We start from the raw sequence: 25,788 nt of genomic DNA on the forward strand, positions 1-25,788 counted from the left end.
ATAAGTTAATCACATCAAACCCCTTACTTAGTGTAGAACTAGGAAGAAAAAATAAATTGACACCACAAATAATATCATATCCAAACAATGGATTGCATTAACATGTCTATTTCTAGTTTATATTAGTTTTCCAATTGAATGGTATATGACAAGGATATATTAAAATTGATAACACTGTAGAAACCCATAGATAAACAAGAAAGAAAATATGTTGCTAGCACACAGGTGATATTACAGTACCTAGGAAAATGAGAGATTGAAAGCAAACTGAATCTTTTATTTCTTTTCCTGAATAGAAGTGGCGGTCACAGGACTGAGGCCACCTCATATAGAAGAGTTAGGATGACCCTGGCTCCAGAACCATACTGTTTGGAAAGGTGACTTCTCCTGCTCAACTAGCAACTGTATGGTGCAGTAGGGCCTCAGGTTTCCCAACCCCGGCCTAGGCCTCAAGTTGATAATATATTTTTAAGGGCTTTGCCTATGAATTGAACAGAGCTATATAAGAGGTTCCTGATACTAGGTAAACACTGTAGTAAGGTGAGAACAAAGCAAGAAAGATCTCTCATTGGTATCAGGCTAAGCCTTCATAGACAGCGAGGCTGTCCTACCAGGGCAGTAAGCTATGGACACATAGATTTCCCTAGAGAGCATGTGCTTTAAGATGAATGATCACGCGTGGTAGCACGACACTTATTTTCAAGGCTCACATTTAATCTTCAAGAAAGCACTTCCAATTTGGATGCATTAAAGTGATGGGGATGATAATGAAGGTAAGTTGGGTGGCAACAGAGATGGAGAAGGTAGAAGTCCAACGCAGCTGTTGGTCTAGATGGGAAAAGTGGAATCTGGGCAGTTCCATGGTCACTAAACAAGTCCCTGGTAGAGAACAGGTGGGACTTCCCTTCTCACGTGGTCCAAGTGGCCATTATCATCATAGCTTATCTATCTGTAAGGTGCACTATCACTAGACTCTAGACATGAATAAAGGAAGTGGTAGTAAAGTTCACTTCTCCCCAGCCCCTAACTGCCCAAATCGCCAAGCAGAATCTCCCAGGATGGCTACAGTGGTTATGTATGTGTGTGCCCTATTCAAGACAATGGTGTTCCTTAAGGGACATTGTGAGAAATTCTGTTGATGAGGCAGGTTGGCTATGGGTTGGTAAATGGGGCCACTCAGCTCTGGCACTCAGGCAATCCATAGCAGACTGCCATCCATGCAAATGCTGCAGTTTCTTTCATTTATTTTATTTAAAAAAAATCAAATCTGCTATCACATACTTTAGAAAAATGACAAACTTTCTGTCAAATATAAAAACTCATAGGATATTAGCCTTTATATATATATATATATATATATATATATATATATATATATATATAAACATGCCTATATATATATATATATATATATATATATATATATATATACATGCCTATATGGGTATGTGAAAAGTCTAAAGGACTCATTAAACTCACAATTCACCTGTGTATATATTTGTACATATATGCTTATGCAAATTTGTAAAAATACGTGCAGATAAATATATGTAGCTACCTCTTCACGAATATGGGCATGCACATGTATATAGCAGAGATTTGCTCAATGAGTGTGCCAAATTTGAACTAACCCTTTGAATACCTATATTTCTATGATAGATAAGGGTCAGTTTCAATCCCAAGTTGGTGGACACTCTATAACATCTAGGATAGATCTAGGCAGGAAGCACAAATGTAAGAATAAAAAACAAGTCAAGGCAATAGGAACTGATGTTACTTCTGTACACATAACTTTCACCTGAAATTCTGAGCTATAGAATTTCTGTCAACAGTTTCAGCGATTTCTATGGATTAAAGTTACATAGCAAATTCTTACACAAGGTATTCTTGTCTTTAAAAAACCAGGGAAATAAAAACTTAAATCATAACCTCAAATCAACCCAGCAAGCCCTCTCCCCTCCCCAGAGTGCCTCTAGCCAAACTCTTCTTTGAGGTCTGACAGACATATCACTTCCGTGCACCCTCCCATCTGGAGCCATGCAGAGTGCAGCCTGTGAGCTCACAGTACCTTGACAGCTCAGGGAAGGCTCAGACTGCGTTTTGGTCAGAAGAACTGGAAAAGGCAGGCAACGAGAAAATGAGAACAACTTGGAGGTCTACAGCAGCCCAAACCAAAGATCTAACTAACTACTCCCTCAGCCTCAAGTGTGAGGTTACACCACCCGCAAAAGAGACAAGGGCATACGCAGAGCTGGCCTGTACCTCCAGGCCTGGTCTCTTAGTCCCAGCAACAGGCTGCTATGCTCGCTGTGAGCACAGAGGGCAGCAGAGCCTTGGAATTCTTCAAGCTGCGCCTTCGGTGTTCAGACAGTGGAGGCATTTGGCCAACAGCACAGTAACCTCTAGCTGCCATCTCCCCTTTCTCCATCAACTGCAGAGATGAGGAAAAGGCTAAGTCCTGCCCCCTAGCCTCTTTCAAGGGCACCCCACACGCACCCTAGCAGTTCTGCTGATCATCTTCAGAAGAGAAAAGGGTTCCCAAGGACACCCTCTGGAAGATTCTCCTCTCTTAGATATTTGGTAGTCAGCAGGATAAGTACAGACATGGAGCAGGATGGTTGGTAACCAAGGTCACCAAAAGAGGCATGTTACAGGTAAAAGGCATACAGTTGGCCTTGGGGCCTGCCGACCACAGGGCAGGGAAATAGGCTGTCATGGCAGTGAGTAGTATACTCAGGGTCTTTGGAGTAGCTAGTTCACGTAAAGAGCTGAAATGCTAATTGGCCTCACTTTGTGCCAGTAGATTGTAAGAGCTATGCTGAGTCGTAGCCCTGCTGAAGGCTTCAGCTTCCATGTCTCTGATAACTGGGAGCAGTGGGGCTTCTCCTTAACAGAGGGTCAGCTTGTATGGCTTCTCCAGGATGCATTTGGACTTCTGTTCTTCTGTTGTCCAAGCGTGGTATGTAACAGAGGCCTCAGTGTGCAAGCCTTTCACTCAGATTCCTTAACGTGGGACAGTTTTTGTTTCTTTTTCTCTAAAATATTCTGTAATCCAAATTTAAACATAACCAAACACACTCGGAGCCGCTGGGCCTGTGCCACTGATGCTGAGAGCACTGTCGGTGTTTTTAAGAGCTACTGGTTGGGAGATCAAGCATGAGGCTCTGAACTCAATCTCAAGTACCACAGCATCGGCAGCAATGAACTTGATGCAATATTCTCTCAGATCCTCTTTTAAGGAGGCTCTTCCATCTACCTTACACTTCCTTTCTTCCATGTCAGGTGAGAGGGTGAATACAGATTCCCCAGGGAAGACGTGGGCTGAGAAAGGTAAAGTGTGGACTGGACTATAAGAGACGCCGTGACCACTGTTCTCACAATATATTTGTTAAGAAGGAAAAACACATTTTTAGAAGAAATTATCTAAAAACCTGTATCTTAAAGGCTATAAAAGAACATATAAAAGACCGACTGGATATTTTTTAAAGTCAGCTGATCTGGAGAGTAATAACAAATGACATAGCAGTCATGTTAGTCTGCCCGATCTTGGAAGGGTCCCTGCATGGCTGCTCTAAGTTCATGATAGCACAGCTATGTCACAAGGGCAGAGTTCCACAGCACATCTGAAAGTCCATCTTAAAACTACAAAATCGAGGACTATAAATTATGTTTTTGTCTGATTATTAACTAAAAATTGAAACCACTATGCCAATCAGAAAAATCTAAATAAAAAATACACTGCCCTGTAGCACCATTTCTCAGGGGCCACCACTCAAGGTGCTACTAATGACTGTCCAGGAAAGCCCCACAGGCACACACACCATAGGTACAGCACTAGCAGGAAGCACCATTTCTCAGGGGCCACCACTCAAGGTGCTACTAATGACTGTCCAGGAAAGCCCCACAGGCACACACACCATAGGTACAGCACTAGCAGGAAGCACCATTTCTCAGGGGCCACCACTCAAGGGTGCTACTAATGATTGTCCAGGAAAGCCCCACAGGCACACACACCATAGCTACAGCACTAGCAGGAAACTAGTGTAGAATTTGTCTGCAGGACTCATCTCCAGAATTGGGAGCTTTCAGAGGGCGGTCAATGTGCTTCTGGCAAGTGATCCTAGATTCACGCAGTGGCTAAACCCTGGGAGCAAGGACAACTGAAACAAAGCTCACACAATGTTCTAAGTAGTCTTTGAGTAGTAACAGCAAAAGGTGCACTCTCTCTCCTTACCATTTCTTTTCTTAGCTGTTACTTCTTAGAGCTCAGAGGAAGACAGAAGGTAAAAGGCATTGCAGACATGGGAGGAAAGAGACATACTTAGCATTGTAGGATAAGACAACAACCTAGACTCTTCTGCCTACTTTACCACTGCAGAAAACTCCAGGTGCCTGAAGCTTCCCATGCCCACCTCTAGATAGTGTTCCTGACAGCTGCAGGGGCAGAATACAGGTTTTATGTGCATATCTTATGTCCAGGTACTACATACATATCAGGGCACGTACCATGTGGCTCTTCAGGGTATATATAGGATGTAGCAAGTCTCACCTCTTCTGTTGTCCCACGCATACAGCTCCTTGATCCCTAGTTCATTCAGGGACTTGGACAGCTCCAGCTCCTCCCCGGCAACATTGTCTCTGAGCAGAATCACGTGTTCTGGGTTGACCTCACACTTCGCACAGATGACTGGCAGAATATTCTGTAGTGGCACCTCAGGGCTCACCCGCACGACAGCCTTCTGCGTTCTCAGGTAGTTCACTACCAGTCGTACAGATTTCTGCAAGAACACACCAGACATATGAATTCTATGAGTGCATCTTCCTGCAATTGTTTTAATTTCTGTTTCAATTCTAGGATTGGGTATGGCAGGATACTTCCAGCCCCTGATCTTTCTTCCACAAAGTTGGTGGGTCCAGGGGAAAATAAAAAGAGCATAATGAATACTGGAAAATAACTGAACAGAATATGAGATGTTTGCTAGACTCTCTCATGTTAATTGGCAACTGCTAAACAACAGGGAAAAACTGGCATGGTTGAGGTATCTTAGTTTAAATTCTGTCTAAATGTTCAGCCTTGCACAGAGTCTGCCTAAACTTGGGTACAAATCATTTGTATTTTTTTCCTAAAGGAAAGATGTTTGTAAATGATAGAAATAGTTTTAAGAATAAATCTTGTAAAACAAAACTGCTTGCTTAAGAAGTCAAAACATTACATGAATATATGGGTGTATATATGAATATATGTTTATAAAGACTTTATAAGTACATATAACATATATACACAGACATATGTGTGAATACAAATATATGCGTACAAATGCACTATACATTTTTTATACTAAGCCAGAAATGCATTTAATTTTTCTCAAATACCAGACATAATAATCAGAAAGAAAAACAATTTCTCTAAATTTGCTGATTATAAGTACCTATAGTGAGTCTAAGTGGCCCATCAAAACATTGTAGGAGTCAAAGCTTCATGCAGACTACTCCAATTCACCCTCACTATTCTCCACAGGGTACAAAGCCCTCGCAAAGATCAAGGTAGCATGTGAGGAGAGTGACAGATGAATGCCATGGTCCCCTTGGACTCTGAATAGCAGGCTTAGTGGACTTAATGAGCTGGAATTTAGGAGGAATATAGGGCTCTGCTCCAGCCTGGGATTCTGCAAGAGGAACTATGTCCCTGGAGCCAAAGCAGTTAAAAGATGCCACGGGGTGTGAAGGATGTCCCTTCTCCATGAAACACTGCGTATGTTTGAAGTGCTAGTGAGATTCTCCTACAAACTTAGGATGAAAAGAAACCAATGTTACTAATCACTGAAAACAAAAGATTCACAGGTAACAAATTACTGGAATAACTGCCAGTTTTGAAATCAAGGTTTAAGCATATCTTTCAAGAATCTGATTCGGCTAGTACTTAACTAGCCTTAACTAGAGCCTTAAGGCCATGCTCAAAAATATTACAAAGCCATGTAAGAATTTGGAATTAATTTTACTTGGTAATTTATACTTGTAATAAAATGACAACTAAGACATTCCCTGGATGCAACAGTATAAATATCCTGAAAACACTTTTTTAAAAAATCCAGATAATATATTTTGATCGTATTCTTTCTTCTCCCCCAACTCCTCACAGGTTCTTCCCACTTCTTATCCCCTACTCAACTTCATATTACCACTCCCCTCTTTCATAACCGAAAGAAAATAGCAAAAATCAAAAATCAAAACAGTTTTTTCAAAAGGGCCTATCTCTCCTCTCTCTCTAAGATAGTGAGTTCGGTTTGGAGTTGTGCCTGCTGGAGCAAAAAGAAACCCAGAAATACATGTGTCAAGAAAGCAGTCACCAGTTAATAAGTCAAACCAAATAAACCTGAGAAATCTATTTCTTCATAATATTAACTAGATTCCAAGTGTTCGGGTGCCACACAGAACCTGTGACTATTATACTGAAAAATGGAGATTTAGAACATTTTCCCTCTTCAAGAAGGTTCTGATGGACAGCTTGTCCTACAACAGTTCTGTCTGTATAATCTAGAAAGGATCAGTGTTATAACAATAAACATTAGTAAATTTGGAAAGTTTTATCTCCTGTAAGCAAGCCTAGTTCGTGCCTGGTATAAAAGTATCAGTTATACCTGCTATAAAAGAAGGAATCTCAACACAGAGCTGCGTGTTTGGAACTCAAACAAAGATCACCACTGGCCTCTCTAGTACTCCTGCGCACTCATGTACAAATGTATAGATTACAAATCTATAGATTTGTACAGATTACAGATCTATAGATTTGTATAGGTTATAAATCTATAGATTTGTATATATCTATTTGTATATACAAATATATTTGCATCTCTGTATGTTCTCAGACAATCCACGGGCACCACTGACCTCAGGAGCCTTGGTTAGGCCAGGTTTAACTCTTTCTTCAGGGACTTTTTCTTTCAGAAGTACAGTATGCACATTCAAGGACCCAATCAACGTATTTGGCTTAAAACTCAAAGGCTGTTGGGTCTCAGAAGACCAGATCTCTAGGACGTGGTGAGAAGGATTCAGGTGGTTCTGAAGGCAGAGTTCAACCAGTAGGTCCATCATTGCGTGGCTGAAAAGGAGAAAACAAATCATGGTTGTCAAGACTGTCTGTAGGTGCCCTTCTGTCTGTCTGAGTAAGGCTGAACAAATGGTCATGTAGCTGGATGAAAGACTAGACTCTTGTAAAAAGAAAGAGACGAAGCAAGAGGAAGACAGCAGTAGCAATTCTAAAACATGCAGGTTCTTATGCATAATTCTATGATGGCATGTTCACAGTTTCAATGCTAACAGTCCATTTTAATAGCCAACTAAAATCATAATAAATAAAAACAAGAGTTCCATTTCTAGTTAAATACAACTGTTAGGTTAACTAAATTCTATAAGCAAAAGCTACACAGCCTTTGAGCCCACGGCATGAATTTCCCCGTTGTTTGTAAGTGTAAAGTATTGGAAAAAAAAAAAAACAACTAAATTTTAAGTTGAAAAAAGTGATAGGCACTTTGATGAACAATGAGCCAACAACTTAGATATTACTCAGCAGAAACTGACAGACTCTACCAAGACCAAATCAAAGAGAAAGGGGAATCCTGAAAATACCAATAACAAATAAAGAAGCTGAATCAGTAATTAAACCTCACCTAAAAAGAAAATCTAAAACCAAAGGCTGCAACCAAAAATTATACTGAATATCCAAAGAATAACACACAGTGTTTCTTAAACTCTTCAACAACAACAGAAGACTGAGCATCTCCACACTATAACATCAGCAAAATGGAGGCTGCCATCCAAAAGAAATAGGAATGAAAACAAAAATCCTCCATAAAATATATTGATGCAATTCAACAGCACAGTAAAAAGGTAATACCCACGAACAAGTAGGGACTTATCCTGGAATTCAAACCTGGTTCAATGTATGCGTGCAAGTCAATAAATAATGTGTCATATCATAGTGTTAAAATGAATGATAAAAACACATATACATCTCAATTAGTACTAAAAATATCCTATAAAATTGAGTATCTATTCATGATTTTAAAATATCTTGCCATGATGGATACATAATAACTGACTGCAATACAATAAAAATCACACACACACACACACACACACACACACACACACACACACACACATACACACACACACAGAGACAAACATAAGAGGGGGGAGAGGGAGGGAGGGAGGGATAGAGAGAGAAAGTTAAGAAAATAAAGGAAAATGCATAAAAGCTTAAGTTAGAAAATATAACAGATCTCTTACTATGTTACTAGGTCATTTATTCGAAAAGCTATGAAATGAAAAAACAAAAATTACAGCAATGAGTGGTTGTCTTTGTCCCTCCCTCCTTCCCTCTGAGCAAATCTAATGCCAAAAGAATCCCCCAAGTGCCATATTTCTCACTTATTGTAGCTGAACAATATCCAGATCATTCTGTTCACTCCAAAGAAACACTATTATCTCTAGGGCAATGCTTACCACATCTTATGTGTAAGAGGACATTAGCAGCATGCACCAAGCAGTACAACAATAATTCCCATGAAGCTGGTACCCTGTGTTCCTAGGATATTGGGTGGGAAGGACCAGGACACATTCAACATTGACTCAGAAACTAAGGCATGAGCAGGAGAAACACTGCAGTTTTCAATTCTGATTCTTCTAGCTTCACCTTTCTCTCAACACAGAACTTAAAAGTAAAAAGGAGAGCACACAGTGACATGCATCATGTACCACAGGAAAGCCTTCTGCACAAAGAAATGTCTTTGAACAGTGCTAAAATAATACTGAATTTTATTTGCTAGTATTGTATATCTCCTTACTACTACCATTCAAACATTAAGGTCTGAATCAAAGTGCAATGAAAAGGAGCATGCATAGTTTGTTTGGGGCTTTCTCCACTGCAGAGAACATACCCTCTTGGCTTAGCAGAAGCCAGCACATACAACTCTATGTATTGACAGTGTTTGGGACTTAGGACCATGTATATAACTAGGTGTTTACACCTCAACTTTATATATCAAGTGATATTTCAAAATCAGTTGACCCAATCCCTATGTAATACTTTCCTCTGTCCTCTCAAGTCACCAAGGAAAAGATGTGGTTTTCCTAGAGAATCTTTCATCCTATGGAAGTTGCAATTATATTTCAACATTCAAGGATGGGAACAGTTTTCAACAACCTATAACCTACCTATCTCAATTTATTATTAAGGAGAGAGAGTGAGGGGAGGCACAGAAACAGAGTAAACCTCCAAACCCCAAAGACTATAGAACACAATAAACTAGCCATGGCTCACCATGCATGTTGCAATATGCATAGAGCACAGCCATGAATTCAGCCTTGAGAGACAAACATAGCTTCCTGGTGGCTAGAACCTACACTCAGCTCAGATTAGTCATTATGGCAAGGTAAGGAGGTTGGGGGCAGATAGGACTGATGTCTTCCTTAGCTGCTCCACATTGCTCTAACCATCCTTCACTGTGAGGTCCCTGGTGGCGCTGTCTCCTGGGGACTCTAGTGGGAATTGGGAACTTTAATGGGAACCTGCGTACAGGAAAGAAAACACAGTGGGTCAATTTATTACATGTGATGAGAGGGTTGACACTTTATTTAAGAGGATGCTGTTATGATTAGTCATGACTGTGACACTGTATGCACCTCAGGAGCCCGTATGAAACAAAAGAGTGAGGGGGCCAGGTCTTTTCCAGTTTGTAACAGACCTGTTAACATGCTACTGAATGGCTTTTGAGAAAACTCTAAGAAGCTCCTCAGATCTAAATAAGCTTTGGTACTCCTGGAGAAACCTATTCAGAAAGGGAAAGACAGCCTTCTGCATATTGACAATGCCTAAGAATGAACAAAAGCACTAGCTTGCCTACAGTCCGGTGGGGTTTTATTACAGATCTATCAGATCCCAACTTGCCTTTTGTTGCCTATGAACAAAGAGCTGATGGCTTTATTAATTGGGTGTTATGTATATGCCTCCTCGAGGTCTTAGTAGGTCAGTGTGTCACAGGGCCACAGAGAATTTTCCAAAGACTGGCAAGGCTATTTGGCCACTCCCCATCGTTTCACCACCTGCTGAGTCTGGCCTCTCCTCACCAAGATCTCCTAGAGAAGTCCTGGCCCCTGGTCCACAGTTTCCTGACATCATCCTCTGACCAAGGACTGGTGTCTTTCCTGTGACCATGTTCTATTAGAGGAACTAACACAGACTGTGTGGGATCCTAGGATTGCTATGCATTGCCTCTCTGAGCCAGGAAAACTGGCTGCATTGCTTTATGCCTTGGCTTCTTACTGTGGTGGCATTAGGCTAGGGTCCAGCTCAGAGGGTTGCTGGAGACTTCTATGAATTAATAAATTCAAGACACTAAACAGTGTTAGCTCAGTAGCATGCACCATGTCACTGCTTGCTAAGTACATGATACTTCACTGTTCTTTTCCAAGTGAATTTCACACAGCTTTGGCAGAGGATCACGGTCTGTATTTGACTGAATGCCACCCTGCTTTCAGCAAGTGACATCAGACCCTTAAATTGCAAAATATTTTCCCCCATCTCCCAAGGAATGAAAGAAACTTAGAAATCAGACATACTCAGAATGTCAAAGGAAGAGTCAGGCATGTTTGGAAGTTACAAAGTATTAGAGACGGTGGCATCAATGATGGGGCCTTCAAAAGACCCAGGAACATGGACAAAAGAGGAAAATATTCTTCCGCAGCCCATCTCTATCTAATCACCATTACCGTAAACTCACAAGCTTAACAGAAATAGAAAAGTTATATTAAAAGGGGAGAGTAAGCACCCCAAAAACAAGCAAGCTGAGCCAGAAAGGCTTACTTAAAACTTACCTTAAAAAGTAACCTAAAATTTCTTTTTATATTTTTTTGTCCATCTATCTTCCATGGTCCCCCCCCCCCCTGCTGCTTTGCCCTCTGCTGTACAGTGCCTTGTAACATTCATAACACAGAGATAAAACTGTTTCTGGGTACTTGTTATAAACTCTAATTTTAGATTTGAAATATGAGTAGAATTTGTATAAACTTCTTTCTCTTAAAAAATATGTTGCTTTCTAAATGTATACAAAGTTCAAAAATGGCTTTGCCTGACCAGTACCCAGTAAGAAACTGGTCTTCTACCTTATATGGCTGTCTTCATAGTGCTACTGAGCAACAGGAAATGTAGGGTCTATACCACCACTGTACAAAGGCTGGTGTCAGAGAGAACACAAAAGAACAAACAGCCCTCCTGCAATACAGGGACCATACACTCAGATGCACAGGATAGATAGAAAGGTACTGAAGCCACTAGGTCTGGTGTGTAAAGATGAAGAGACCTCTTCGTAGACTATGTATACTACAGCCTCCTTTCTCATGTCATAGGGCCAGTAAGAGCCCAGACTCACTCTTGGGACAGAGTGCCTGGCCAAGAGCAGAGCCACAAGTATGCTGTGAGCAGAGGATCTCTGCATCCACATGCTATCTGAAACTTTGGGGCTTGTGGAAACATAGTTTGATGGACCACACCCGTGGTATTCTAATTCAGCCAAGCTTGGGTGGGACTGCAAAACCTATAGTTCTTACAAATTCTCTGGTGTTGTTAATGCGACTGGTGTAGAGGCTCATCTTTAGAATGTCTTGATACTAAATATCAAGATATGCACATTTGGAACCTTTGTTGACCATGTGGATCACTGGGTGCTAGGTATGCCAACTGCTTTTACAGGTATATCCTGATGGTCTTAAAATAAACAATTTGTATGCATGGCCACATCTTAAGTGTTCCGATGTGTCCTAGTTTCTTGTATGGACCAAGGCCAGCATGTGCCCGGGAGCACTGGGTGAGGCATAGAAAGAGGTCAGTGCAGATCCTGAGAGAAAGTCTGGTCTGACCAGTTCATGTGGCATCTGAGAGGCAAGGCAGCAAATATGTAATCAAGGTCCTTGGCAGACAGCCAGTGCTGAGGATCTCCCCCGAGAACATATCCAAAACACCAGCGTGGTCAAGGACAAGATGGGAGACCAGGAATAGATCCACAGACAATGAGGCCTGCTGGCCAGATGCAAGACTTCAGATTTGAGCTGAAATCTCAAGCAAGAATCCAGTCTTAAGACGGCCTAGGTCCTGGTTAACAAATGCTAGAGCTAGCAGAATGGAATACAATGCCAGAGACGTGGTCTGTCAAGGCCTTGCATCTGTTGCATGTCTATAAATTGTCTAACTATTGGGTTTACAGAGAGGTGCAGGTTGCTAACCTAACCTCTTAAGGCAACTGAACTTTAAAACCATCTGGAGGGAACACTGGCTGGCATCTTTGATGTGAAGAGAGGAGATAAGCTAAACCTTGGAGTCCAGGTAAACCTGGTGTTTGTCCTATCCAATAATGAGGCCATATGATGTGGTTACCTGAGCAGGTGTGGACAGGTTATGCCCTGAATGTATCCCTTTTCTGACCACAGTAACTCTTTCCCTTTTAAAACTCTGTCCTCATTGTCTTTCACCTCTATCTTAGAGGTTACCTTTCCTCAGAGTCTCCAGAAGTGGTTTTCATTCTTCCTAATGCTTTGATACCTTAAGACAGTTCCTCGAGTTGCGACCCCAACCATAAAATTATTTTTGTTGTTACTTACTGATTTTATTTGCTACTGTTAGAATATTAATGCTAATATCTGGTATGCAGGATATCTGATGTAATTCTTGTGAAAGGCTCATTCGACCCCCAAAGGGGTTTCAGCCTTTTCACTGAGAAGTGCTGGTCTGTAGTATTCTGTATCCAGACAGTGTCTTCTACATGCTGCTCATTCAGTGCATGACTGTGGCAGACTTGGATCCAACCTACTTACCCTTAAGGAACTAATTGGGATGTCTTAAAATTTACATGCCACTTTTAATGTGTTTGTTTTTCCTTGTGCTTAAAGAAAATCAGTACTCTAAGGCCAGATCTCTTATAACTTGTGTAGGTTTCGGTAGAACCGCTGCAAGTGCAGGCTCCTCTGACTCCTGAGTCTAGACTCTATAGCACAGACCTCCACACTCAGCAAATGTTCTGTTTCCCGAGTGGCTGAGATACCCTCTGTCCAGAGTAATTTATTATTTAGTTTGTTCAAAGGATAAATGAACATTTTCATATTTAGCCATCTACCAGGAACCCACAAAAATGAGTACGACTATTATCTAAGCAAGCATAGCACCTTCTACCAAGGTTTGCACTGCTGAAAACACCCCTCTCCTTTTCTACAATGGCAAGGCTTGGTCATTTAAATGCTAGACCTTTAATCTTGTTAGTTCTTCACAGAAAACATATTCTCCTTTATTAGATGTAAGGGAGGCAGTGAGGGAAGGAAGGAGGGAAGGAGGAAAATTGGGTATGGTAACTCCTTTCTTAAAATAATGAGTTGTTTTTAATAGCTTCTCTTATAGGCTTAATAACAAGGAAGTGGAAGTCCTTATACTGCTTTACAAGGCTCATGACCTGGAATTCTTGCACAGGTATGAACTTGTCTATTCTGTTGTGTTTAGGTTTTTAGGGGCAGAATTACAGGACTGAAGACTGGGAGAGATTCCCTCAATTCTGCAAAAGGCAACATTGGCCTTTCTCTGCCAGATGTGCCGTAGCTGTGTGAACCAATGTGGATGTGACTAATTCTCTACACTAAGATGACACAGCCCAACACTGTCAACACTTAAGAGCCCTTTATGAAGCTCCCCTGGGGCTGAGAGGACTGTGTCTTCAAAGATACTCTCTTCCCTTGTGCTCCTAATTAAAGCAATGGGCTGCTGGCTTCCTTCCCACCCTCCATGCAGAGAGCTGGTAACCTCACTCCTAAAGGCTTGCCAAGCCTTCTTCCTTAGTCAGGAACAGTTCCAAGACCGATCCTTATGTCTTAATATTTAAAACAGATAGGGGCTTTTATTTGTGTTTCTAAATTCAAGAGCAGCTCAAAAAAAAAAAAAAATCAAGCCAACTATGCTTTGCAGAATGGGGTCATAAGCACTCAGCAACTAGCATTTTTTTCTCCATCAGGAAATACATGGTTCAGGACTGGCTATATTTTGTAAACTGCACTTAAGGGCAAGATGAGCATGTTCTTTGCTAAAACTACTGCTTAAGCAGAAGAGGGGAAAAATGAATAAAAGTCTGGAATCTGATATCAGCCCACTTCTTATTATTAAAGGGTGAAGCATGGCCTCGCCTGCAGCAGAGAAAAGCCCAGGGACAGAGGTGTCTGGGCTGAGGCTGGCTCTTCCAGACTCTAAGCTTTCCTGCTTAGAAAGAGAATGTTATCTGAATAATTGATAAGGCTCTCAGTGGTCATGGTAGGAATCTTTCAGAACTACATGGCGATAACTTCTGCTCTATAGGGGAAAAGGTACTGAAGGCAGAGAGAGCACAGTATATTCACTTGAAAGCATTTTCCAGAAACATTTTTACTTTCTAGGAGGAACTCCACCTTTCCTTGTGCTTGTCAAGCAAAATTTGTGAATTATTGTCCAGATGCCACAATCTAAGAGAAGAGAAAGCAGTAAGTATCAACTAGAAAAATATATAAAACATAATTATACATTTACTGGTTAGGATGGCATGCATTGTAAAATCAGTTTTAAACTATGATAGTATAATATACGGCTGACATTATAAGGTTTTGTGGGAGATGTGTAGAGAATGTAGTCACTGTTCTAGAAAATAAACATACACAGAAACTCTTAAGGTTCCGAGTCTCTGAGCTGGGCCTGGGGAAATGCCACAAGGGAACGGTCTCAAATCCAAACACCTCCTTTGATGTTAATGTGAAGATTGTCCTATATATGGGACAATGGCTACAAGGAGGAATCCTGCTTGAAAAATAACTTTTTACACTATTTCAAAGACAATATGATATGGCCTATTTCAACTAAAGGCATGGTATCTTAGAACACAAGAATTCCAGTCATGGGTATATACCAAAGCTGGAATCAATACTCATCAGCATAGTGTTTAATTTTTATATACAATAATTTTGAAAATGTATATATCCCTACAGACTCTGAGCCCTAACTCTACCGGGATAGGCTTAGATCCCATAAAGACTACAGAGAGTCTGGCTAGGCCAGTCAGCCCACAGCATTCCCAGTGGGACTGTTTTGGCTCGACTACCTGTGGTCTTGCACCAATCTATAGCATGCATTCTAATCTGGGTCAAATTCAATATAAGTATAGCAGTCCACACCCATCCTTCCTTCTTGTCCCACACACATGAGAAGGAACACAGGAAGCTCCACCCAGATACCAGGATCTTACCTCCCACTAACCACACTCTGCTTCTCCAGTCCACTGGGCAGAACCACGGTGATGTCCAAGGTGCTGTTCTGCAGTGCCTCCTTCATGTAGACCAGGCTTTGCTGGGATCCCAGGGTGGCATCATGGGGCAGTTTCTGTTCGCTGTGGACATTCTGGGCAGCAGGCTTTCCAGGAGGTGGCGGAGCACGGGCCTTCATCTTCCTTCTGGAAAATGATAACACAGAAACACTAAGATGAGGGTTTTACGCTTGCCTCCAAATGATTCGTCCTCAAAAGCATTTATGGTTTGCTTCAGAAATACCTTTGAGAGCTTTTAAATACCTTGAGGTCCTTTTAAAGTTGTAGGTCAGCAGTCTCCAGTACTAACAGATAATATCTTCCACAAACAAGTAAAAACCAAACCAGTTCAAAGAAACACCATGGGAAGCATTTTTTTGAAAAAGAAAATCCTAAAATTGTGGTCCCCATGTGAAGCGACATGTCCAACTTTCTAGCTACTCTGGTTGAGGTGTTAAGAATGTGCATCTGAGTCTGCTAGCCTGGCCCTTTTGGGATTATACATGCTGGCTCACCACCAGTAAGTGAGTGGGCATCTCGAAATTTTTGCAAAGTTCTTGCTTCCATCCTCTCCAGCTCAGGATCTAGGAGCAGTTCTGAGGATCTGGATCAATAATATTAGATGCTCTGGTACTAAATTATCCATCTAACATTATCCAGAAAGTCCCTCAGTGTGACACTACCATTACAGACATTGTCATGGATGTGGCTGTGGGCTGCAAAAGGACTCAAGTTGTAGCATGCAACGTCTTGTCTTCATTTTCACCTTATTTTAAACTGTGGCTTGAATGCTCACTTAACCTTAGTGGCAATGTCCCAGCCCCCGTCAACAAGACACTCACCCGATGGACACCAGATAGTAAGGAAAAGCAACTAACATAGGCACTGCATTTTACATATTGAATACATACATATGTGTGTGTGTGTACATGCCTATACATGCATATAGGAATATGTATAGATAAGCATATATAAAACTATGTGCATATGTAAGTATATACACATTAATTTATATGCTAAGGCCTTAATTTATAAAGACCCTGTGTCTTTTATTATGACAGCAGCCATGATTTACGCAGGAGCACTTCGCATTCGTTGGGATCTATTGTTATAACTTTTTTTTTTTTTTTTTGGTTTTTCGAGACAGGGTTTCTATGCAGCCCTGGCTGTCCTGGAACTCACTCTGTAGACCAGCCTGGCCTCGAACTCAGAAATCCGCCTGCCTCTGCCTCCCAAGTGCTGGGATTAAAGGTGTGTGCCACCACTCCCGGGCGTTATAACTTTCACAATTCCCCTAACATCCACCTATCCTTTCAGTGCAGCCCAGGTTGATTTGGAGCTCACTTGAAGGCCCATACTCATTCAGTTTCAGGAAGAGGCAGGAACCCGCCCAGCTGATGCCCCAATGCTCCTCCTACCTGCGTCCTCCCCACCCTGCAGTGCCAGGGCCAGACCCACACAAAGGCAATGAGAGCCCACCATGCGCCCTGAACTCTTGCCCTGCTGACTTCTGTGAGTATATTGGTTTGAGGTTTCAAAGATACCAGACAGACTTCTAGAAATTTATTTTCAAGAAGCTTGTGATAGGATGGCATAATTTCTAATGGCAGACAAATTACCTGCAGATTATTACCAATGGCAGACTCTTACCAATCAATAAATTAAATAAATAACTAACAGGACAATAAATTAGCAAATTATTTTAAAATACTATATTAAGACCAACAGTTAAAAATATAAAACTCAATGAGCAAAAACAGTTTTGTTTTGGGTTTTTTTAGAAAATAAGCTTCAAAATATTTGTTTAGGAAAAAAATTTAGAGAGGAATATGATATAGTAATAGACTTCTCACAGTCTAGAAAGACACAGTAAACAATGACCAATGACAGTGTCTGGGTGATGCCAGATGGGATATGTGCTTTGCTACTGTAATGTGTGTTACTTGTAAAATACATGATGTCATTTTAGATTGTGAACAGCAGGCAATGGGATCCAGAAGAGGCTGTAAATTTCCAGATGTTCCCACATAGTTAACAGAGACTGAGGAATGACACTCAGTTATTATTCTCTGCTATGGTAAGCAGTCATAAATCAATATAAAAGGTAAAAACCATAAGATCTGAGTTACAGTATTTGCATGTTTTGATATATTTTGTTATTGTTCATTCCCTCCTTATTCATAGACATAAAAATCAAAAAGTCGAGGAACAGTGGTACACTCTTATAACCCCAGCACTCAGAAGGCTGACATAGAAAATAGACAGTTCTAGGCCAGCTTGTGCTACATGGGTGAGTTTTGTGACCAACCTGGGCTATATGAGATAAAACAATTAAAAACAAAACACCCATGGAAGGAGTTACAAAGTTTGGAGCTGTGACAAAAGGATGGACCATCTAGAGACTGCCATATCCGGGGATCCATCCCATAATCAGCTTCCAAACGCTGACACCATTGCACACACTAGCAAGATTTTGCTGAAAGGACCCAGATAGAGCTGTCTCTTGTGAGACTATGCCGGGGCCTAGCAAACACAGAAGTGGATGCTCACAGTCAGCTATTGGATGGATCACAGGGCCCCGAATGGAGGAGCTAGAGAAAGTATCAAGGAGCTAAAGGGATCTGCAACCCTATAGGTGGAACAACATTATGAACTAACCAGTACCCCGGAGCTCTTGACTCTAGCTGCATATGTATCAAAAGATGACCTAGTCGGCTATCACTGGAAAGAGAGGCCCTTTGGTCGTGCAAACTTCATATGCCCCAGGACAGGGGAATGCCAGGGCCAAAAAGTGGGAGTGGGTGGGTAGGGGAGTTGGGGGGAGGGTATGGGGGACTTTTGGGATAGCATTGGAAATGTAAATGAGGAAAATACCTAATAAAAATATTTAAAATTTTTTTGAAATTTAAAAAAAGTAAAAGAAAACTGTTATTATTATCTCTTATTCTGATCTGTGCCAATCTTAAGGTAATAAATGTTATCTATAATATATAATATAAATCGTCATACCAGTATTACAAGAACGGAGAGCTACCCTCAAACCCAGACAATTTATGTAGCGTCTGAAATTTTAACCAGTATATTATCCAGTGGTGGCAGTTTAGAGCAGCCCTGCCCATATGAGCCTGGTAGCACTCTGCCTTCACCCTATTCTTTTAAAACACATTGTGCATTTGTGGTGATTATTATTATTATTATTATTATTATTATTATTATCATTATTATTTAGAAAACTTTATAATGGTTGCCAGAAGCAGGGGAAAGAGGAATATAGAGTCGATATTTTATAGATGTTAGTTCTATAGAGAAGCAGGTGTAGTGATGGAGGGTGGTGAGAACTCACAGCAATGTAAATGAACTTGACACAAGTGAACCACATGCCTGAAAATGGTTGAAGAGGTCTATTTTATGCTCTGCGTTTTTTTTTTTTTACTACCATCTAAAAGTTATACTTTTCCAGCATAACAATGACCTCAGTTCACAGATCTAAGTGAACTTATTTCTTTGGCACACCTCTGCTGCTGTCCTTTTGGGGGCGGGAGGTTTCAGCTTCCACCTCTGCTGCCCTTCATACCACAGGTGGCTGGCTTTGATGAGCAGGCTGCAGGAAGCAGCAAGGATGCTGAGCCTGAAGAGGGAGCAGGTAGAGATTTTAAACTGTCTCCTGTGAGGTCCAGAGTCGCATGAGGAGTGGAACAGGCAGGGATCCTGATGGAGGAAACAGGCTGTGGTGGAGCATGTTGATGCCTCAAGCCTGGCTCCCTCCTGACTCGTCATCCACCAAGGGACAATCTACTCGTGCTGATATTTTCTAGTCAGGTTTGCCAAGGATGTGTGCATGAGGAGCAGAAGCTTCTAGCGTAAACACACAGCTTTAGGAGAAGTGGATCCCGTTCTTCCTGCTCCGCGCTTACTGGTATAGCTACACTGAATGTCCTCCATAAAACATAGTAATAGCAAGAAACAGAAAATGCCAGCTTCCGGCACTTTTGAAAGGCACAGAGAGAACAGCTGCCCTGAGTCACCTTCATTTAATTGTGAACATTCAATTGAGTACTACCCTGTAGGTGCTTCTCAAAGATCTACGCAAACTGCAGATCTGCAGAAGCTAATATTCAGGGATGTGGGAGCATGATAGAGTGGGCGCAGCTTCTGCCCGAGTGTTAGGAACTCCTGAGGGCTAGGGCCTTGCCTGCTCCTCTTGGACACACCCAGGGCATGTGCTGCTCAGCTGCCACCAGGTAGGTCCATCCAGGGTTCGTCAGGGGATGAGTCACTAGCACACAACCCAAACTCCTTTCCAACTCTCCAAGTTAGAACACTGGATGTGTCCCAGGAGGAACTGTTTAGAAGTGGAAAGTATATTATATATGAGAAAATAATTCTGGTGTTTCCAAATCATCATTTGTGGACTCAAATGCCATGGGACCAAGATCTATCCAAGCTCCTGAGTACTTACTATTTTCCCATCAGTTCAGGGCCCCTGGCTGGATTTTATTTCTGATAGCTTTTCACTGAAGAGAAGAATGCTTGAAATGCACTTCCTGAAAGCGAGATGACTTATGACAACATGGGTTAAATGGTTCAGAGAATGAAAATCTCAGTCTCTGTGCAGACAGATAAACCAAACCCAAATTCCACAGGAGATTCGTGACCTTCAACCAGACTAGAGAGGCCAAGCACCAGGGAGTCCAAGGCTTGTATACTGAACAGGGAAAATTCCCACCTCTCCCATCTCTCTGTATCCCCCAGGCCAACATCTAAAGGGGAATCTTCTTTATGTTTCACAGATTTTGTTCGTTTGTTTGTTTGTGTGTGTGTTTGTGTGATTTTTAGCCACCCAATAACAGCAGACACTGAACATAAAGGCTTGTTGATACTAATTCCTCTAAAAAAACACCAAGTACGTAATTCCTGCAGTTTCCCATGCTGGCTACCCTGCCTGGCTGATGCTAAAGACATTCTAGTAGAATCAGGTAGAGCTGGCATATACATCCTGGCTATTAATCATGAAGCAATCTGTTTATGCTATAGGCACCTGGGTGTTTCCTTTCTCTCCTGGAGGTCTCTGGGTTCCCATATTTGTTCCCTCCTGGAAGGAAGCCTTTGAGTGTAAAAGGAGCTGCCTCTGTTCTGTTTGGGTTTTAATTACTTGCCACAATTCTAGATAGCAGTTCTAAGAAAACAAGAACCTCAACATTCTGGTTTATCACTGACAAGCAAAGTAATAAGCCCCAAACCAGCAGCTCAGAAACGATTGCGCCATTGTGTGGCTATTGCCATAAACCCCCTCTGATTGGCTGCCTTGTGTTCAACTTTATATACAAAGGACTCCAGGAACCCCACTCTCACCCAAGTCAGGTGCCAAGAAGCTGGTGAGGGGAATCCTCAGGTCCAGCATTAACTCCTACATCTACAATCCGCAACAGTCTGTTTTCCAACCATTGTTTCCCTGAATAATTATGAACAAGTCATCAAGCCAAACACTATGTATCCAATCCTCACAGCAACTTCATGTGACAGGTTTCCCCTCTCCATTCTGATGAGGTCATTGGGGATCCAACAGGCTTATCAAGATTCTGATAAACACATATCTAAAATGACAGAATTCCAGATGTACTGTTTTTAAACCTCAGGTACTCTCTTAGGTGCTGTGTACACTACATTGCCTAAAATATATTCCCAAACCAAACAATCCCAGGGTAATGTAGAAATGTAGTTCCTATGCCCTGTCTTAGCATAATGGTGCCCTGTGGGGGAAGCTATAGGGATTGGATGAGGGCCACCATTTGACCAGGTTTCCAGCACACACTCAGATTCATCCTTTAATGAGACTATGGCCAAGCTTTATAAACAGAATCAGTACCCCCCGAGAACTAACTATACCCACCACAAAGGCTCCATGGTTGGAACTTGTTGAATCATTTCCAAAAAAATGGAGGCATAACTAAACTTGAAGAAACATGGAAGTATATACCCAGGCTGATGACAAATATGTAGTTGAGCTGAGGCAGGCCCCAGTTACATCCTGAGGGCTCATCAATACCTCTAAGGCCAAAACCTCCATTGAACACATAACCACACCCATAACACTTTTCAAAAGCAAGGTCTACCAAATCTTCTTCCTGTGAACATGGTTTTGGCAAATCAAGCTGACTGACAGGGCCCCAAGGTAAGGCAACCTTAAGACCTTCTCTCAGGTCTCAGCACTTCTACCATTCAGGGCTCCTTCTCTAACAAGACTGTGTTCATGATTGACCTTGAGTTTTAAAACAAAATCTAACTCTGAGCAGATATTCAAGATCCAGATAAGCAAGGCCTAGAGTAAGCATGTATGAAATAGATAAGAAACCACATCCAAACTATGGCCTGCAAGAAGCTATTTAGAGGTGTTGTCTACGACATCTCTCAATGAATGTGGGGATATAAGCTTACCCACAAAACACCTCATTTCAGGGCAAGAGAAAGGTGCTGTCTTTTAGAAGCCAGCCCCAGGATACCCTCTTATAAGTGCAAACCAAGTAATGGGCACTATTGCAGAGTCACTAAAATGTCAGATCCAACCCAGCAAATTCTCGGATGCTGTGCATCCTCCAGCAGGTGACTCTACCTGGACAAACCACTGTAATTCGTAGGCCTGTTTCCCTAAGAGCAGAACAAAAAATGTGGAAGTTTATCAAGTGGTGTTTGCAGGAGGACTATATGAGATGACTCCTCTTGGGACCAGGCAATGCTCAATGACCACTATTTAGCCACAAGTATTTTTACTCTTTTGGGATTAAAGGAAAACCTTTTTATCTGTGTAAGAGTAGAACACTGGCCCACTCTTCCAGGTGCACAATGAAGGCTCATTTACGTAGCAAACACACGGAAAACTAAGAAATGCTTTTCACAATAAAATTTTAGTTTTGACCTGGGTTGGAGGAAGCTTTCAGTAACTCGCTATAAAAAGATTCACTTTCCTGATAGGGTTCCCTATCCCACAGTAACAAAAGCAATTAGCCCTTACCAGCCTCTAAATCCAGGGGCTAGTCTATATGGGAATGTTGATATCTCACCAGACATCAGGTACATATTCAAAGAGGAACATTTGAGAGCTGAGTCTCATAGCTATTTCCCAACTCCTAGTAAGTTCAGAAAGAGCCCATAGTGTGCATGACTTATTATCAGCAAATACTCCACCCTGGGGCTGAGCCAGGATCAGATAAAAACTAGAGTTTCTGTATTGTTGAATATTCCAGAAAAGGAGTATCTCCTTTCAAAAACAAGACAATACTAGTTTACTGAGGCTTAAACATTCTCAACAAAGAAAACAAGCAGAAAAGGCCAATGCATGGGTACATGCCCAGGCCAGATGACTTGCTCACCCTAGTTAGAAGTGGGTTTTCTACGATAGTCAGTGCAGCCCCAGAAGCTGCAGGACAGATTCCACTGGAGTTCACCAGGCCTGGTAAAGGAGCACAGTGACATTTGTTGTCTGATGGATGCAGTACTTCACCGCCTGTGCTCCCAGCAAAAAGCCCACAAGGCCTTTTGCAGAATGACAGCAAGGGAATTTTCTCCCCCACCCAATTTAGACCCATTAAAAAAACACAAAGGAGAACAGAGGACGTATGCAGGAGGAAAAGTGGAGTTCCTATGGAGTAAGGATGCGGGATAGCACCTGCTTCTCCCTCCCAAAGAGTGTGCAAACCTCTGGGAGTTGGCAGTGTAGGCACACAGGCGTTCCCATGGGGAAGATGCCTGAGTATTTTTGGAGAGATGAGTCATCCCTCCAGATTGCCAGCCAGTCTTACATGCTTAAGCTTTCTTGAATTTGCATATAGCACTGTTTCCTATCATCTCTCAGCTATGATGTAGAACCTTCTCCTGAAGGAGTTTTCTTCTTTCCTAAGCTGTACAACCAGAAACTTGTTATATCTTTGCAGCTTGTCTTTAAGGGGCAGTATATTTTTTTCAAGCCTGAAAGATACATTTTGTTCTACTCACAGTCCTGTCCCATAATCACAAGAGCTACTGCTGATCCAAAAGACAAAGGAAAGCAGATATATGCCTATGGGTCTCAGCTCTCCTGCAGTCAAGGGCTTGAGGACACTAATGAAGGCACAGCTGGCAGTTGTGTTGATGGGAATCTGGCCATCCTTCCCAGCTCTCCTCTACCTTTGACTGCTGTGTGCATTTCTCTATAGACTGCTGTGTAACCAACATCAATGGCATACCTGGCTGACAAACCTCCACAGTTGTGATCATCCTCTCACCCTTGGGGACCAAGGTCACTTCCAGAGTAGATCTAGGAAAGTAGAGAGTAGGTGCCTAGCATCCTCTGGGAGAGGCCATCTCCTCTAATCTTCCTCATGATAAACACCAAACACACTGAAACAACCCCTGCCCCCACATATACACACACACCCAACACGAGTATCTAAATCTATAGTGCTTTATCCCCTAATGGAATCCAGACAAGAGCTTTCTAAGCAGCATTATAGCCTCTGCCTCTTGTCTCTGTCACCTGCCTCACCAACTTCTGAGAATCATTTCAAGTCAAAGATGGATCTTCTCTAGAAAATTCCCATCCAGCCATCCTCCATGGTACAAATGTCTAAGTCTCCACTCCTTGCTGGGCCAGATCCAGATTGCTCTGTCTGCTGTAGTGAAGACTCCAGTGTTACCTCCATCATTCCCCGCGTCAGCCATGACAAGATCCTTGGTGGTTCTACATATGGGGGTGGAGGGAGCCTCTCCATGGCTGTAAGTCTCTGCTGATCCCCTTACAGCTCCCACTGAGTGGGTAAACAAAGGAGTGAAGCTATAAAGAACAGAGTCATGGTGTGGCCTATAAAGGTGTCCCACAGAGGGAGGGGACAGGGAAATAAGACCCTGAGGAAGCGACTGGGGAAAAGTTAATACCAGGCTCAAATCTCTACACCATTAGGAACATAAGTGCCCCAGCAATATACCCTGCTACTGCTTCTCTTTCACCTCTGTATGATGGGGATCAAGGAAAGACTGCAGGAAACTAATCTTCAAAGTCCACAGAATATATTCAGTTCCTGGTGCCTAAGCCTTCAGATATAACCCTGCAACATAGCGCAAAAATGGAGCAATCTGTGTTACATACTTGCTGAAACCTAAGAGCCGACACAGAATCCCATATCCAGACACTAGGAATGGGCTTGCATCGGGGATCCTGGGCCACAGTAATAAGTGTCCTGGCCCCTAATAGCATACGACACAAAAGATAGGGCATCAGATCACCCTCTTTACCTGGTGCTTCCTCACTCACCCCACAAACAGGTGAGATTCCTGGTGAACTAGGGAGGGCTTGGGCATAGTGAGGTGAGCAGATGGGACACACGATCAGGCTTGGAGCAGCACAAGAGCTCATAAACAATGGATCCTGGCATGCAGGAGTGCAGAGCATCTTACACACAAGCAAACACAACAAAGTATTTTAAAAAACCATTAAACAGTATCTGCCACTTTTCTTCCTTCCCCACTCTAACAGGCCTGAGAAGCTAAATGCTTCTCACAGGCTCATGCCCAACCTCCAGTCAATTGATCCATCAATCTCAATGATGCCAGCCTTACTAGGCAAACAAGTCCAATGAGACAGAGCTTGCTTCATTGTTGTCAAGGGTTGTTGTTGTTATTGGTGGTGATCTTGGCTTAGACTTCTTGAAGGTGTTATTTGGGAAGTGAGTATGTAGATCTGGAATCCAAAGCATCTCTGGGCAGTTCTGAGTCCTAGGGATGGGATGCAGGAATTCTGAGATGGTAGACAAAGAGCCAGAGAGGCTGTGTTTCCAGTTCCCACAGAGCCTGTTGGGCCACTCAGCTCAGGTTTCACCAGCCCCAACATCTGCTGTGAGGCCCAGTCCCTATTTTGAGACACAGTCACAGTGAGGTTATCAAGTGTCATATTTTTGACAGGGAATTAAAGGGCACCCAGCACTTGGGTCTTGGTTCAGAAAATGTTCCTATGGAATCAGAGTGTCTCTGGGTTGCTATGTTTTCACATTGTCTGCCCCTGGTATCCTGAATGATAGCATGCCTCCCTCAGCAAACAAAAACAAAAGTTTGTTGTGCCTATTTTGGGCAATGGAAACTCTGTTTAAAATAACAGAAATAAGAGTATACGGCATTTGGTTACATTATAGATCCATTTACACATAGGTCTAGCTATTTTGGGAACAAATACACAAAAGTTTGTTAGCAGGCCTAGAAACAAGGCAGTCTCTGTAGGGCATGGGCATGAGGGCACTGGGTGGACATTTCTTTCTTTGAACCACTGTGCCATACGAGGCCCCAGCCCCAGGTGCTGGAAGCTGGCTTCACTTTCCTGAGAACTTCTCTGAGTTCTGTTCAGTTCCCATCAGTTATTAGTTGTGTGGAAAGCTGTGTAGTCAGATTTCCTTGCTTTTCAGTTATT

General features: G+C 42.2%; 1 protein-coding gene and 1 long non-coding RNA gene across 14 annotated transcripts in view; one reads left to right on the top strand and one right to left on the bottom strand.

The window, feature by feature from the left end:
• The window catches only part of Cobl (cordon-bleu WH2 repeat), a 228,347-nt gene that overhangs the window by 134,585 nt on the left and 67,974 nt on the right, over window positions 1–25,788 (bottom strand). For 8 of the 13 annotated variants that reach the window (XM_006514485.4, XM_030245514.1, XM_011243655.3 and 5 more), the window contains exons 2-4: window positions 15,303–15,506; window positions 6,889–7,099; window positions 4,550–4,778 (exon numbers count right to left, since the gene is read on the bottom strand). In XM_006514485.4, coding sequence (XP_006514548.1) covers window positions 4,550–4,778; window positions 6,889–7,099; window positions 15,303–15,506 — 644 coding nt within the window. Of the gene's footprint in view, window positions 1–2,068; window positions 2,114–4,549; window positions 4,779–6,888; window positions 7,100–15,302; window positions 15,507–25,788 lie in introns of all 13 variants that reach the window. The other 5 variants (XM_011243651.3, XM_011243654.2, XM_011243656.2 and 2 more) reach the window with 1 other exon arrangement.
• On the top strand, window positions 13,271–17,716 carry Gm30596. The gene is made up of 4 exons (XR_381052.3): window positions 13,271–13,513; window positions 14,464–14,547; window positions 16,677–16,871; window positions 17,329–17,716. It is a non-coding gene; the product is annotated as a predicted gene, 30596 (long non-coding RNA).

This window comes from Mus musculus, chromosome 11 (assembly GCF_000001635.26).
Source record: "Mus musculus strain C57BL/6J chromosome 11, GRCm38.p6 C57BL/6J".
Taxonomy (NCBI): domain Eukaryota; kingdom Metazoa; phylum Chordata; class Mammalia; order Rodentia; family Muridae; genus Mus; species Mus musculus.